This window comes from Heterodontus francisci, chromosome 46 (genome assembly GCF_036365525.1).
Source record: "Heterodontus francisci isolate sHetFra1 chromosome 46, sHetFra1.hap1, whole genome shotgun sequence".
Lineage (NCBI taxonomy): Eukaryota > Metazoa > Chordata > Chondrichthyes > Heterodontiformes > Heterodontidae > Heterodontus > Heterodontus francisci.
Genome location: NC_090416.1, coordinates 20920756 through 20937687, shown reverse-complemented (window position 1 = coordinate 20937687; position 16932 = coordinate 20920756). Strand labels below are relative to the sequence as shown.

Genomic DNA, 16932 nt, shown 5'->3' with positions numbered 1-16932 from the left:
TCAGGATAGGAGGGGACCCGTACCTCAGTGAGAGTCAGTACCTTCAGGATAGGAGGGGACCCGTACCTGAGTGAGGGTCAGTACCTTCAGGACGGGGGCCCCATACCCTAGTGAGAGTCAGTACCGTCAGGAGAGGAGGGGACCCACACCCCAGTGAGAGTGAGCACTTTCAGGACAAGAGAGGACCCATACCCCAGTGAGAGTCAGTACCTTCAGGAGAGGAGGGGACCCGTACCCCAGTGAGAGTCAGCACCTTCAGGAGAGGAGGGGGACCCGTACCCCAGTGAGAGTCAGCACCTTCAGGAGAGGAGGGGACCCGTACCCCAGTGAGAGTCAGTACCTTCAGGAGAGGAGGGGACCTGTACCCCAGTGAGAGTCAGCACCTTCAGGAGAGGAGGGGACCCGTACCCCAGTAAGAGTCAGTACCTTCAGGAGAGGAGGGGACATGTAACACAGTGAGAGTCAGTACCTTCAGGAGAGGAGGGGACCCGTACCCCAGTGAGAGTCAGCACCTTCAGGAGAGGAGGGGACCCGTACCCCAGTAAGAATCAGTACCTTCAGGAGAGGAGGGGACCTGTAACACAGTGAGAGTCAGTACCTTCAGGAGAGGAGGGGATCCCAACCCCAGTGAGAGTCAGCACCTTCAGGAGAGGAGGAGACCCGTACCCCAGTGAGAGTCAGCACCTTCAGGAGAGGAGGGGGACTCGTAGCCCAGTGAGAGTCAGTACCTTCAGGAGAGGAGGGGACCCGTACCCCAGTAAGAGTCAGTACCTTCAGGAGAGGAGGGGACCTGTAACAGAGTGAGAGTCAGTACCTTCAGGAGAGGAGGGGATCCCAACCCCAGTGAGAGTCAGTACCTTCAGGAGAGGAGGGGACCCGTACCCCAGTGAGAGTCAGTACCTTCAGGAGAGGAGGGGACCCATACCCCAGTGAGAGTCAGCACCTTCAGGAGAGGAGGAGATCCCAACCCCAGTGAGAGTCAGTACCTTCAGGAGAGGAGGGGACCCGTACCCCAGTGAAAGTCAGTAGCTTCAGGAGAGGAGAGGACACATACCCCAGTGGGAGTCAGTACCTTCAGGAGAGGAAGGGACCTGTACCCCAGTGAGAGTCATTACCTTCAGGGGAGGAGGGGACATGTACCCCAGTAAGAGTCAGTCCCTTCAGGAGAGGAGGGGACCCGTACCCCAGTCTGAGTCAGTACCTTCAGGAGAGGAGGGGACCCGTACCCCAGTGAGAGTCAGTACCTTCAGGATAGGAGGGGACCCGTACCTCAGTGAGAGTCAGTACCTTCAGGATAGGAGGGGACCCGTACCTGAGTGAGGGTCAGTACCTTCAGGACGGGGGCCCCATACCCTAGTGAGAGTCAGTACCGTCAGGAGAGGAGGGGACCCACACCCCAGTGAGAGTGAGCACTTTCAGGACAAGAGAGGACCCATACCCCAGTGACAGTCAGCGCCTTCAGGTGAGGATGGGACCCGTACCCTAGTGAGATTCATCAGAAGAACTGAGAAAACGAGGTGTGGAGGAGGCAGTGGGTGGGTTTGTGGGAGAAACAAGTTTGCTGAAGGACAGTAAACAATGGAAAATGGCTGAAAAGTGAATCCACACAGTGAAGAGATATTTAGTGCCAAGCTCTCGTGGTTCGGTTAAATAGCAGGGTGGTGACCCGCCAACTCCTCTTTGAACTCAGGGTTGTAGCTTATGCTTTTTGCAGCCCTCTTATTATGGCCTGTGTCATGGGCCTTTCACAGATGGTTTGTGTTATCACTTGTCAATCAGATTGGCTTTGATTTTATTTGGGGGAGTTTTCCCAGCAGAGCCTCAGAAAGAGGGGAGAGTCTCGCATTCATTTTATTGCCCCTTTTTCTGTTCAGGATGAACCTCCAATCTTTGCATTAAATTATTTAAATTGTGAATCTGCAAACACTGATAGCAGGTGAACTCAACGCCTCCCAATTGGACTAAAACGATCCATGGTTATCTCTTTGGTTTTCCTTTTCTTCCCTTGGCCATTCCTCACCCCTCACAGTAATATCCCATTTCGGCACATGTGAGGCAGGAACTGGACGTGGGGGTAACACCAACGCAATTAAATGTCTGACTGGCCTCTGGCATTCCAGCACCTTTCCCCCTTAATTTATCTCATAGAACTGAAAAGCAAGGAAGCTATATTAAACTTGTATGGAACTTTGGTTAGCCTACACTGCGTACTATGCACATTTCCTGTGTCCAAATTATAGAAAAGATATAGAGACACTAGAGAAGTTACAAAAAGATTTACAAGGATAATACCACAGCTGAGAGTTATAGCTATCAGGAAAGGCTGAACAGGATGGGCTCTTTTCTCTACCAAAGAGAAGGCTGAGGGAAGACCTAGTAGAGGTCTTTAAAATTATAAAAATATTTGATAGGGTACAATGTTTCTGCTTGTGCACAATCCAAAATTAAAGGTCATAAATGTAAGATAATCACCAAGAAATCCAATAGGAAATTCAGGAGAAACTTCTTTACCCAAAAAGTAGTGAGAATGTGGAACCTGCTACCACAAGGAATGGTTGAGGCGAATACTATAGATGCATTTAGGGGAAGCTAAAGAAGAACATAAGGGGAAAAGGAGTAGAAGTATACAGTAGTAGGGTGAGATGAAGTGGGGAGGGAGAAGGGTTGTGTGGAGCATAAACACCAGCATGAAACATTTGGGCCAAATGGCCTGTTTCTCTGCTGTACACACGATGCAAGTTGTCTTCTCTTGTCAGAGGTTCCCCATTCTTGCTGGAGTTCAGTTCCATGTACACCATCAGTTCACCAGGGCCTTACCCGAGTGTGAGTAAACGTACAGTTTTGTTAGTAGCTTACTCCACTATGGACAGTACCACACCCCAGCCTAACACTGCCCTCACCTCTGGTCAATGTGCAGATATTCCAGCAGGGAACACTGCATAGTGATCCACAGTAAGAACTCGAGCTGATTTTGCCTCCTCCACCGGCCCGCCACCAGGACTCCATCCACCGCCAAGACCAGATGTGTTGAGGTCAAGAACTTAAAGAGGAAGGTTTGCACTTTTCCAATTTTCAATGCCAGACGTAAGCAGTGAGAGAACAACATTGTCCCATCAGCAATAATGTCATTGCGCCAGATTTGTTTTATAAAGCTCATGAGTTCTCCTGTGAACACAGGACATCAGTGCTCTTTACATATCCATCCCGAAACCTGAACATAGTAATTACCTAATGAGTAAAGGTAGGTAAGGGGACCCCAGGTCAGTCCTGGAGGAGCCTCAGCCTTTTCTCTTATCCAACAGATATAAGGTTCTGGCTCCCTGTGTGCATGAAGGCAAAGACTACAGAGATGATGAGCAAACTAACCAATGCACCATGTATAGGAGCTATTCAAACGAGGGGAGTGAAAAGGAATGTGGACGCAATAGGGAACAGTAGGGTCAGGGGGATGGATACTGTTTTCTGCAGCTGCGACCAGGAGTTACGAAGTTTGTATGCCTACCCAGTGCAGGACATCTGCTCGCAGCAGGAGAAGAACTTGGAGTGGGAGGGGGAGCATCCAGTTGTCAGAGAAAAGTCAAGGACATAGAGCAATGTAGCAACTTGGGTAAAGATAAACTGAGTGTGACAGGAAGAGAAAGAGAGTTTAATGGTAACAGCACATCGGTGAGTAAAGTCAAATCAGAGAAAAGTGGTAAAAAGTTCAAACTAAAGGTCATCAACCTGAAACATTCACTCTATTTCTCTTTCCACTGATGCTGCCTGACCTGAATATTTCCAGCACTTTCTGTTTTTATTTCAGATTCTCAGCATCCCCAGTATTTTGATTTTGTTAAAATTAAAGGCTTTATTGGAATACATAACGTGTTCATAAAAACACAGACAAATTAATGGCACAAATAAAGATAAATATGTTTGATCTAATAGCCATTACACAGAGCAGCAAAGTCTGTTTTCATGGCCAATTTGTGTTAAGTTAGCTGATTTCACTAAGGGCATCAGTTAGGCATTAAATGTGGTCAAAGTGGGAGTGAGATAGCTCAGGTTCCGAATCATGATGTGCTATCCAGTCACCCTGCTGGAAAGTAAGTGTGTGTATGTGTACCTGACTGAGAGAGAGAGAGAGAGAGAGAGAGAGAGAGAGAGAGAGAGAGTGTGTGTGTGTGTGTGTGTGTGTGTGAGGTGAGAGAGAGAGGGGAGGGAAGACAGAGAGAGAGAGAGAGAGAGAGTGTGTGTGTGTGTGAGGTGAGAGAGAGAGGGGAGGAGAGAGAGAGAGTGTGTGTGAGGTGAGAGAGAGAGGGGAGGAGAGAGAGAGAGAGAGAGTGTGTGTGAGGTGAGAGAGAGAGAGAGAGTGTGTGTGAGGTGAGAGAGAGAGAGAGAGAGAGAGTGTGTGTGAGGTGAGAGAGAGAGGGGGGGAGGGGAGAGAGAGAGAGAGAGAGAGTGTGTGTGTATGTGTGTGAGGTGAGAGAGAGAGGGGAGGGGAGACAGAGAGAGAGAGTGTGTGTGTGTGTGTGTGTGTGAGGTGAGAGAGAGAGAGAGGGGAGGGGAGACAGAGAGAGAGTGTGTGTGTATGAGGTGAGAGAGAGAGGGAAGGGGAGACAGAGAGAGAGAGAGAGAGAGTGTGTGTGTGTAAGTATGTGTGTGTGTAAGTATGTGTGTGTGTATGAGGTGAGAGAGAGAGGGGAGGGGAGACAGAGAGAGAGAGAGAGAGAGAGAGAGAGAGAGAGCGAAGTGCAAGTACCTCCTTGCACTTTAAGAATGCTTTCTTGAATGAGACACTGAAAGGTTGTCGGACACTTGTGGAACTGTACCCCAACAAGTCTCAGCACCTTCAAGCGGGAAGGATGAGATGAAGAGAGAAGCTCGGGGAAAAACAATCTCGTGCAGAAGCACAAACGTGAAAGTCATTCCTGAGTGACAGATATGGGACAGGGGACTTAACTTGAGCCAGTGTAGGTATTGCAACTAAAGGTTCTGGGACTCGTTTCAAGAGGAATTGTATCAGCAAAGGAAATGATATCAGCAGATAGCTCTGCTGTGAGACTGCAACAGCTCAGCCAAGTCAGAGCTGCTCTGTCCAACACTTTCAACTTTTGAATAGTTTCAGATCAGCCAAGTAATGAGAGAAACAGATGACACACTGGCACTGAGCAAACAGAGACCCCTCGTATTCTCTAATTGAAGAGACAAAAAAAAAATTTGAAACCTGGAAATCATATTTAACCTTTCCTGTTTTTTTGTAGAATCAGACATTAAGAATGACTCATTTCTGGAGTCAAAAATATTTTCCCCCCTCTTTTTCTCTCCTGAAAGTGAATCTGCTTGCTGCAGTTGGGCTCCACAGGCATTACTGTCCCTATTACCTCACTTAACAAGCCTCCTCGTCTTTCTCGAGCTGTCTGCAGCCTTTGACAGGGTTGATCACACTATTCTCTGATGCCTCTCCACCTCAGTCCAGATGTGGGGAACAGCACTCTTTTGGTTCCATTCTTATCTATCCAGTCATAGCCGGAGAATCACCTGCAATGGCTTCTCTTCCAGCTTCCGCACCATTATCTCTGCTGTTCCCCCATTGGTCCCTTTCTATTTCTCATCTACATGCTGCCCCTCGATAATATCATCCGATAATACAGTGCCAATTTCCACATGCACACTGGCAATGCCCAGCACTATCTCACTACCACCTCTCTCAACTCCTCAACTGTCTCTAAATGTCAGGCTGCTTGTTCAACATCCAGTACTGGATGAGTAGAAACTTCCTCCGATTAAATATTGGGAAGACCGAAGCCATCATCTTCGGTCCCGGCGACAAACTCCATTCCCCAGCTCCATCTCTCCTTGGCAACTGGCTGAGGCTGAATCAGACCATTCGTAACCTCGATGTCATATTTACTTTAGGATGAGCTTCCGACCACATATCCACGCCATCACTAAAACCGCCTATTTCCACCTCCCGACTCCACTTCTGCCTCAGCTCATAGGAACATAGGAGCAGAGGTAGGCCACTCATCCCGTCGAACCTGCTCTGCCATTCAATTAGATCATGGCAGATCATCTACCTCAAACCACATTCCCGCATCATCCCCATGGATGTCATTAGTATCCAGAATAGGAATTAATCTACTGTTGAAACACTCAACCATGTTTTTGTTCCACCCTCCATAAACGTGAGGTCACCCAAACCTCTGCTGCCCGCATCCTAACCCACACCAAGTCCTGTTCACTCAACATCCTGACCTACATTGGCTCCCAGTTATGCAACACCTCGATTTTAAAATTGACATCCTTGTTATCAAATCAATCCATGGCCTCACCTCTCCCTATCACTGTAAACACCTCCAGCCACACAAACCTCTCAGATATTTGCCCTCCTCTAATTCTGGCCTCTTGATCAACCCTGACTTTAATCGCATCACCATTGGGGGCCGTACCTTCAGCTGCCAAGCCCTGGAATTCCCTCCCTAAATCTCTCCAACTCTCTACCTCTCTTCTCTCCTTTTAGACACTCCTTAAAACCTCTCTCTTTGACCAAACGTTTGGTCATCTGCATTCGTATCTATGTGGCTTGTTGTCAAATATCGTTTTACAACACTCCTGTGAAGTGCCTTGGGACTTTTATTATGTTACAGGTACTATATAAATACAAGTTGTTATTGTTGTTGTCATCGTCCTTCACATGTGGAGCTGGTGTCAGCAAAATCAAGATCAATCCTCCCTCAACTGATGTCCACACACACACATACACACACATTGGACAGTGATCAGGAGCAGGAACCATGCTTCAGTGGGGAATGCAGCTCATCATATCACACCATTATTAGTGAGAGTTTCTCTCTATTCCTATACTTTCACTTTCCTTTGGCCTTTATGTGTTACTCGATTTCTCCAACAAAAAGGGCAGCAAAGTGGGGTTCAATAGTTGGTCTTTTTATTATTTTTTTGTGGGATGTGGGTGTCGCTGAGTTGGGCCAGCATTTATTGCCCATCCCTAATTGCCCTCAAACTGAGTGGCTTGCTGGGTAGGCCATTTCAGAGGGCATTTTAAGAGTCAACCACATTGCTGTAGGTCTGGAGTCTCATGTCGGCCAGACCAGGTAAGGAAGGCAGATTTCCTTCCCAAAAGGGAACCACATGGGTTTTTACAACAATTGTCAATGGTTTCATGGTCACCATTAGACTAGCTTTTAATTCCAGATTTATTACTTGAATTCAAATTTCACCATCTGCCGTAGTGGGATTCAAAACCACGTCCCCAGAGCATTAGCCTCAGCTCTAGATTACCAGTCCAGTGACATTACCATTAAGCAACCTCCCCTTTGTGCAGAAAGTCTCCTGGGATTCCAGCTCCAATCCCCATCCAGTGAACATAGGGTATGGGCAGGATCAGGTTTCAAATATGATGTTCCGCACCCCCCCCACCCCCCGATCATGCCTGCTGACAGTCAAAGTAAACAGTGGCCACTCAGGTAAGGTACAGTGGCACAGTGGCGCAGTGGTTAGCACTGCAGCCTCACAGCTCCAGGGACCCGGGTTCGATTCCGGGTACTGCCTGTTTGGAGTTTGCAAGTTCTCCCTGTGTCTGCGTGGGTTTTCTCCGGGTGCTCCGGTTTCCTCCCACAAGCCGAAAGACTTGCAGGTTGATAGGTAAATTGGCCATTATAAATTGTCACTAGTATAGGTAGATGGTAGGGAAATATCGGGACAGGTGGGGATGTTTGGTAGGAATATGGATTGGTGTGGGATTGGTATGAATGGGTGGTTGATGTTCGGCACGGACTCGGTGGGCCGAAGGGCCTGTTTCAGTGCTGTATCTCTAAAAAAAAAAGAATCATCGAAAACTCAGTAACTTCCAGGGAGAGAGGAAGGGAAGTGGTTAGAAATACTCAAAATATTAAATATGTGGATGTTTCATTTTGCAGTGAATCACTTCAACAGTCCTAATATTGCAGCAAGTGTCACACATGCTGGACGTGCTCCTGAAATACAATGGCCAGGAAGGGACTGTCCACAATTTCTTTATTGTTCTGTTGACTGAACTTCAACTGAATCCTCAGTTCGCCTGGCAGGAGATACAGCCAGGATCAAATTCAGGAATCTGATTTCAATTAATGAACAAAGTGGGTTAATGAAAGAAATGTGTCTGATTCAGGAACGGAGACACTGGAGATATGAGAGACATACCAAATGGGCTTACAGACAAATGCTTTCAATATTTCCCTTTGCGCTGACGTGTGGTATGTGTGCAAAGAGGAAAGAGGGGGCCTGATATTTATTACCTATTTGCTGTCACAAAATTATTTGCTCCTCTATCTAAAGAATAAGGGAAACTACTAAACAACAACTAAACTATAACAAGGAGATATTTAACACTCGCCAGTGTGAAGGGCCTGTCATTCCGTCTGACTGGGTTGTGCACAGGTAATCATTTTACATTTCAACCTCCAACACAGGTAATTTTAAAAGATTCACATGCCTCTCTCCTCCCCAGATGACCCAGTGGGTAAATACACCACCTGCTGTGCTACAGTCACATCAATCAATACATCCCAGGTTCCATCCTCACCTTTGCTGAGTTCACTGTCCCCGAGACAGGGAGGGGAATTCAGCCAAGGTTCCTTTCTCCTAATTTTCTCTCCAGTAAGCCCTGCTGGAAAGTGTGCATGTATGGATGTGAGGTGGAGACAGGATCAGGGTCGTTAGGATGCCCCTCTGCCAACCCCACCCAAGTAGCAGAATATCTTACCAATAGTCACTACCTGAGCTCACACAAGCAGAGAGTCACTTGGGTGAAGTACTGGAAGTTAACCACCATCTGTGGAACTGCACCCCAGCAAGTATCGACATTTTGGGGAGCGGGAGAAGACGACAGAGCAAATGGATTTTTGAACTGAGGTTCTACCCTTTACAAAACGTAAAGTCTGTAGAACCCTGACTTAAATTCTCTACCTTTAGTCAGGTCAATAACTTGTTTTATCTAGATCTTACTCAGCAATAGATCACCTGTCCAGCCCCACAGCGACTTTGCAAAGCATGAATGCAGTGTATCAGCATTAGTGAGACCCAGACAGGTGAGGACAGATGGAACTGAGCTGTTCTTATGTCAGGCGCATACAGGAATGTGGCAGCTGTTTCTCAGGCTTACAACCAGAGTCATACTTAACGCACAGCAATAAATGAAGTTGAGAATGATTTGAGGGTGAGTTTACTGCATTACTCCTGAGGGACAAAACTTCATTGGATGGGAACAGGACATAAGTCTCTGAGTTGGTACCACACACACAATCAGGTGTCATTTGCAGATTTATCTTATTTACTGTCCTTCTACTTTCATGAATATAGATATATTTTTCCTTTCCCAGTTTATTCCTCTTTCACGAACACCACCTACCCTCTTTCACTTTGCCCAAGTTGTCACTCTTGGTGTGTGAGAACAGATGCCAGCAGGCTAATTGACTACAGAGAGCGTGATCTTGTCCTCATCCAACATCCACGTTCACACGCAGCCAGCAGGTATCACTGGGTACTGATCAAGTCGGAAACTGGCAAATTTTCCCACCCTAATCCGGGGGTACAGAAGCAATTTTTACTGCCACACTGACACCAACTAGGTTAGCATGGTCAGGGGGATAGAAGATGGAACCCTTCCGTTTGTATGATATTCAGTACATGATGGAGAAGTTATCATAAAAATAAAAATGAGCTTTTGTTTAAGGATTCTAAGACACCCAGTCTGAAAGGTAAGTTTAAAACCAATTGATTTGCAAACATACCATTTCTGACCCTCCGCTTCATGCTGTAGAACTTTATATCCAAACTGACTCTTCTTTGGTCCTTTGAAAATCCTGGCTTGTTTCACATTAATGTTGAATGAGTCACTGAGGCCTATTAAACCAAATGCAAAAGGTTAGATACAGGCTAAAGATCACTATTCACTGCCCAGTAAGGTTAGGCACAGGACATTTCAACACTGTCTCAGTAAACACTTCCAGGGCAGGTACAGCACGGGGTTAGATACAGAGTAAAGCTCCCTCTACACTGTCCCCAAACACTCCCAGGACAGGTACAGCACGGGGTTAGATACAGAGTAAAGCTCCCTCTACACTGTCCCATCAAACACTCCCAGGACAGGTACAACACGGGGGTTAGATACAGAGTAAAGCTCCCTCTACACTGTCCCCAAACACTCCCAGGACAGGTACAGAAAAAAAAAGAAAAAAGAAAAAAAAAAAATGGGGAGAGAATCCAGAAATCGCCGACTGAAAGTCATGCTGCTCCCTTGCTGCAGACACACCTGAAGAGATGTTTTCCACAGGTGTGCTTAGGACCTGGATGTCATCATTGACTTTGGGTGCAGCGCGACTGATTGGATCCTCGCCAAATTCCCTTCTTCAGTGAGCATTCCCGCTGGGAGTTAGGCCACTTCCTCCTGTTTCCCAGCAGAACAGCCGGACGATGGCCACCCTCCACCAGATGCATAAGAAGGCCAAGCCCAAATGTGGTCCCCCCAAGGTGGGCCCTACCTTCGGCCGACCCCAGCTGAACGGCGTGGTGCTGAAGACCATGATCCGAACGTAGGTGAGGACCTGGAAACAATCATTATTACGGAAGAGGTAGTGTTGGGCAAGCTAATGGAGCTAAGGATTGATAAGTCTCCTGGCCCTGATGGAATGCATCCCAGGGTACTAAAAGAGATGGCGGGAGAAATAGCAGGTGCACTGGCGGTAATTTTCCAAAATTCGCTGGACTCTGGGGTAGTCCCAGCAGATTGGAAAACAGCAGATGTGATGCCACTGTTTAAAAAGGGAGGTAGACAAAAGATGGGGAATTATAGACCGGTTAGCTTAACCTCTGTAGTGGGGAAGATGCTTGAGTCTATTATCAAGGAAGAAATAGCAGGGCATCTCGATAGAAATTGGCCCGTTGGGCAGATGCAGCATGGGTTCATGACGGGCAGGTCATGCTTGACAAATCTTTTGGAATTCTATGATGACATTACGAGCAAAGTGGACAATGGGGACCCAGTAGATGTGGTGTACCTAGATTTCCAAAAGGCCTTCGACAAGGTGCCACACAAGAGGCTGCCTCATAAGATAAGGATGCATGGCGTTAGGGGTAAAGTATTAGCATGGATAGAGGATTGGTTGACTAACAGGAAGCAGAGAGTGGGGATAAATGAGTGCTATTCTGGGTGGCAATCAGTCACTAGTGGTGTGCCTCAGGGATCGGTGTTGGGACCGCAATTATTTACAATTTATATAGATGATTTGGAGTTGGGGACCACGTGTAGGGTGTCAAAGTTTGCAGATGACACTAAGATGAGTGGCAGAGCAAAGTGTGCAGATGACTGTGAAACTTTGCAGAGGAACATAGATACATTGGGTGAGTGGGCAAAGGTCTGGCAGATGGAATACAATGTTAATAAATGTGAAGTCATTCATTTCGGTAGGAGTAACAGTAAAAAGGATTATTACTTGAATGGTAAAAAGTTACAGCATGCTGCTATGCAGAGGGACCTGGGTGTCCTTGTGCATGAATCGTAGAAGGTTGGTCTGCAGGTACAGCAAGTAATTAGGAAGGCAAATGGAATTTTGTCCTTCATTGCTAAAGGGATTGAGTTTAAAAGCAGAGAGGTTATGTTGCAGCTGTACAAGGTACTGGTGAGGCCGCACCTGGAGTACTGTGTGCAGTTTTGGTCTCCTTACTTGAGAAAGGAGGTACTGGCACTGGAGAGAGTGCAGAGGAGGTTCACTAGGTTGATTCCGGAGTTGAGGGGGTTGGTTTATGAGGAGAGACTGAGTAGATTGGGATTATATTCATTGGAATTCAGAAGAATGAGGGGGGATCTTATAGAAACATATAAAATTATGAAGGGAATAGATAAGATACAAGTAGAGAGGATGTTTCCACTGGCAGGTGAAGCTAGGACAAGAGGGCATAGCCTCAAGATTAGAGGTAGCAGATTTAGGACCGAATTAAGAAGGAACCTCTTCACCCAGAGGGTTGTTAATCTATGGAATTCCTTGCCCAGTGAAGTAGTTGACGCTTCTTCAGTAAACGTTTTTAAAGCTAAGGTAGATATATTTTTGAACAATAAAGGAATTAAGGGATACGGTGAGAGCGCGGGTAAGTGGATCTGAGTCCACGAAAAGATCAGCCATGATCTTATTGATTGGCGGAGCAGGCTCGAGGGGCCGGACGGCCTACTCCTGCTCCTAGTTCTTATGATCTTATGATCCGCAAACCCAAAGAAGCTCAACTCGGCAAACCGCAAGTGCACCCGCGTCAGGCTGAGTAATGGCAAGGAGGTGATCTGCTCCATCCCTGTACAGGGTCACAACCTCCAGGAGCACAACATCGTGCTGCTGGGGGTGGGAGGTGCGGACACAGGACCTGCCAGGTTGAAAGTCAAGCGCGGTAAGCACGACTGCACCCACGTACAAAAGAGAAAGTAAAGCCTTTGTGTTATGAAAATAGCATCTGCAACTGTGAGTGAATAATAAAATGTATTGTGCGTCAAAAAAAAACGGGTTAGATACGTTAAATACAGAGTAGAGTTGCCTCATATTCATTTTGACTTAAAGGACAACACGCTGCTGGGTGCAGTGAAATTTCTACTGTGAATAATTCCATTTTAAAACAGAAACCAAGTACAAAATCAGCAAACCCTTAATGTGCTTACACCAACATTCCAATAAAACAATTAATCAATGGAATTAAAACCACCACCACCCGCCTCTCCACCCGCCTCTCCACCCATCTGAATATTAAAGGGCAGTTCTCCCAGTTGCCCTGGCCAAATTTTATCCCTCAACTGACATCGTTAAATTAGATTATGTGGTCATTCTGCACAATGCAGTTTGTGGGAACTTGCTGTGCGCAAATTGGCTGTCACATTTCCTACATTACAACAGCGGGTATACTTCAAAGGTACTTCAGTAGCTGAAGAGCACTTTGAGACATCCTGAGGTTATAAAAGGCACTGAATAAATGTAAGTCTATCTTTCTCTTAGCAGACAGCGTGAGGCAGCTGTGTATCTTGAGCCATCAGGGAAACTATTTGGGATCCAGTTCATTGCATTATATCTTTTGCAAATTCCCCACAGATAGGACAACAGTTACCCTGTTGTAAGATGCTGGATTTTCAAGACTTCAAAAAGTATCAAACCCCCGCTCTTCCCTAACCCTAACTACTACTTGGTTAGTTACCAGCTCTCAACTCTCCTAGGAAATGTCCATCGGGGAGTTCAGTTACCTTTTCCCTCATTCAACTTCCAGCAACGGGAATGTTTTAAACAGAAGTCGTTGTTTGTCAGAGGAAGTTTACTGTTAGCAATTAACTTGGCAAGTTATACTGAGAAGGGGTTGCTAAGTTACAGGAAGTCTCTCTTGAAAGAGCTGTCCGTTACTGTACTTAAACAGCAGGTCCCTGAAGGGATGAATAAACCACCTACAACTAAGATGAAGAGAAAGTTTCCACTGTAATACTGAAAGCATATCTGACAGTAAACACTTCTTAAAGGGACACATCTCTACCAGAGCCTCTTTTTCTTCCTCCAAGGGCGGCACAGTGGTTAGCACCGCAGCCTCACAGCTCCAGCGACCCGGGTTCAATTCCGGGTACTGCCTGTGTGGAGTTTGCAAGTTCTCCCTGTGTCTGCGTGGGTTTCCTCCGGGTGCTCCGGTTTCCTCCCACAGCCAAAAGACTTGCAGGTTGATCGGCAAATTGGCCATTATAAATTGCCCCTAGTATAGGTAGGTGGTAGGGGAATATAGGGACAGGTGAGGATGTGGTAGGAATATGGGATTAGTGTAGGATTAGTATAAAAAAAGGGTGTTTAATGGTCGGCACAGACTCGGTGGGCCGAAGGGCCTGTTTCAGTGCTGTATCTCTAAATCTAAAAAATCTAAAATCTATCTTTTCTCCTCCTCTCCTCAAGACATTAACTTATGCTTGCGTAAAGTTCAAGGGATATCAGCCAATCTCTGATCATGAGCGCATTGTAGCTGAGCCTGAATTCCGCATATGCATTTCCTGCCAGAGCCTCTGGATAGCAATCTGGAGCAAGAACTGTAGCTGGTGTTCCTCTCACACCCCTGTAGCACTCCTGCTACCACTCTGGCTAATGCATACCGAAGCACGGTGAAGGGATCAAACATGGAATTTTTCTGCCCTCCAAGACTCAGCTTATCAACAGATAAATGCACAGGACGATATTCAACCATTACATGCAAGGTCAATCCTGTACTCAATCCCATCTCATATCCACCTGGACACTAGCAAGCAGGAGTCACTGGATAGCGAACAGGAGGAATACTTCCTTTGGACCTGGAACAACAGGCCAATTGTGGCACACTGGCTGAGGGCAGAAAACTCAGCATTGAGCAAGGATCAAATGTGGGGCCTTCCTGGTCTCTCTAGCTCAATACCATGCCAAATTGTGCATTCACCAACTGAGCCGCTGATAAATGCCAGTAAGTACCTCTTAAAGGGAAAACTGGAGCCAAGTTAATGCAAGAAAGCCAAAGTTATAATTGAATAAACTCTGCCAACACTATTGCATCATAAATGACTTGACTCAGATGCTCAAATAATAAAAATAGTAAAATACACAAGTTGGAGGGTTGGGCCTCTATGTATGTTCGGAGACAGTGGATCAGAGACCTCACATAATTAAAGCACATTAACAAGCAAAGGAAGTCTTGGGGTGAGAATGATGGCAGGAAGGGGAAAGAGTATGAATGGTTTCGCAATGAAGCACTGCAGTGAGTCACAGGCACATTTCTTGCAGGATATATCATAGAATAGTTACAGCTCAGAAGGAGGCCATTCGGCCTGTTGAGTCTACGATGGCTTTCTGCAAGGGCAATTTAGCTAGTCCGACACCCCTGCCCTTTCCCCGTAGCCCTCCAATTTTTTCTCTTCAGGTGCTTATCCAATTCCCTTTTGAAAACCATGATTGAATCTGCCTCCACCACACTCTCAGACAGTGCATTCCAGATCCTAAACACTCACTGACCCTGCCTCCACCACACTCTCAGACAGTGCATTCCAGATCCTAAACACTCACTGAACCTGCCTCCACCACACTCTCAGTGCATTCCAGATCCTAAACACTCACTGAACCTGCCTCCACCACACTCTCAGACAGTGCATTCCAGATCCTAAACACTCACTGAACCTGCCTCCACCACACTCTCAGACAGTGCATTCCAGATCCTAAACACTCACTGAACCTGCCTCCACCACACTCTCAGACAGTGCATTCCAGATCCTAAACACTCACTGAACCTGCCTCCACCGCACTCTCAGACAGTGCATTCCAGATCCTAAACACTCACTGAACCTGCCTCCACCACACTCTCAGACAGTGCATTCCAGATCCTAAACACTCACTGAACCTGCCTCCACCACACTCTCAGACAGTGTATTCCAGATCCTAAACACTCACTGAACCTGCCTCCACCGCACTCTCAAGACAGTGCATTCCAGATCCTAAACACTCACTGAACCTGCCTCCACCACACTCTCAGGCAGTGCATTCCAGATCCTAAACACTCACTGAACCTGCCTCCACCGCACTCTCAGACAGTGCATTCCAGATCCTAAACACTCACTGAACCTGCCTCCACCACACTCTCAGTCAGTGCATTCCAGATCCTAAACACTCACTGAACCTGCCTCCCCCACACTCTGACAGTGCATTCCAGATCCTAAACACTCACTGAACCTGCCTCCACCACACTCTCAGACAGTGCATTCCAGATCCTAAACACTCACTGAACCTGCCTCCACCTCACTCTCAGACAGTGTATTCCAGATCCTAAACACGCACTGAACCTGCCTCCACCACACTCTCAGACAGTGCATTCCAGATCCTAAACACTCACTGAACCTGCCTCCACCACACTCTCAGGCAGTGCATTACAGATCCTAAACGCTCACTGAACCTGCCTCCACCGCACTCTCAGACAGTGCATTCCAGATCCTAAACACTCACTGAACCTGCCTCCACCACACTCTCAGACAGTGCATTCCAGATCCTAAACACTCACTGAACCTGCCTCCACCGCACTCTCAGACAGTGCATTACAGATCCTAAACACTCACTGAACCTGCCTCCCCCACACTCTGACAGTGCATTCCAGATCCTAAACACTCACTGAACCTGCCTCCACCGCACTCTCAGACAGTGCATTACAGATCCTAAACACTCACTGAACCTGCCTCCCCCACACTCTCAGACAGTGCATTCCAGATCCTAAACACTCACTGAACCTGCCTCCACCGCACTCTCAGGCAGTGCATTCCAGATCCTAAACACTCACTGAACCTGCCTCCACCACACTCTCAGACAGTGCATTCCAGATCCTAAACATTCACTGAACCTGCCTCCACCACACTCTCAGTCAGTGCATTCCAGATCCTAAACACTCACTGAACCTGCCTCCACCACACTCTCAGACAGTGCATTCCAGATCCTAAACACTCACTGAACCTGCCTCCACCGCACTCTCAGACAGTGCATTCCAGATCCTAAACACTCACTGAACCTGCCTCCACCACACTCTCAGGCAGTGCATTCCAGATCCTAAACACTCACTGAACCTGCCTCCACCACACTCTCAGGCAGTGCATTCCAGATCCTAAACACTCACTGAACCTGCCTCCACCGCACTCTCAGACAGTGCATTCCAGATCCTAAACACTCACTGAACCTGCCTCCACCACACTCTCAGGCAGTGCATTCCAGATCCTAAACACTCACTGAACCTGCCTCCACCACACTCTCAGGCAGTGCATTCCAGATCCTAAACACTCACTGAACCTGCCTCCACCGCACTCTCAGTCAGTGCATTCCAGATCCTAAACACTCACTGAACCTGCCTCCACCACACTCTCAGGCAGTGCATTCCAGATCCTAAACACTCACT

At 47.1% G+C, this 16932-nt stretch overlaps 1 protein-coding gene and 1 pseudogene across 1 annotated transcript in view; one reads left to right on the top strand and one right to left on the bottom strand.

Annotated features, from left to right (window-relative positions):
* Window positions 1-16932, bottom strand: part of itga10 (integrin, alpha 10) — a 182549-nt gene that overhangs the window by 138636 nt on the left and 26981 nt on the right. Inside the window, exon 3 of the mRNA XM_068022751.1 lies at window positions 9771-9882. Coding sequence (XP_067878852.1) covers window positions 9771-9882 — 112 coding nt within the window. The remainder of the gene's footprint in view (window positions 1-9770; window positions 9883-16932) is intronic.
* On the top strand, window positions 10300-12452 carry LOC137356778 (small ribosomal subunit protein uS12m-like; annotated as a pseudogene).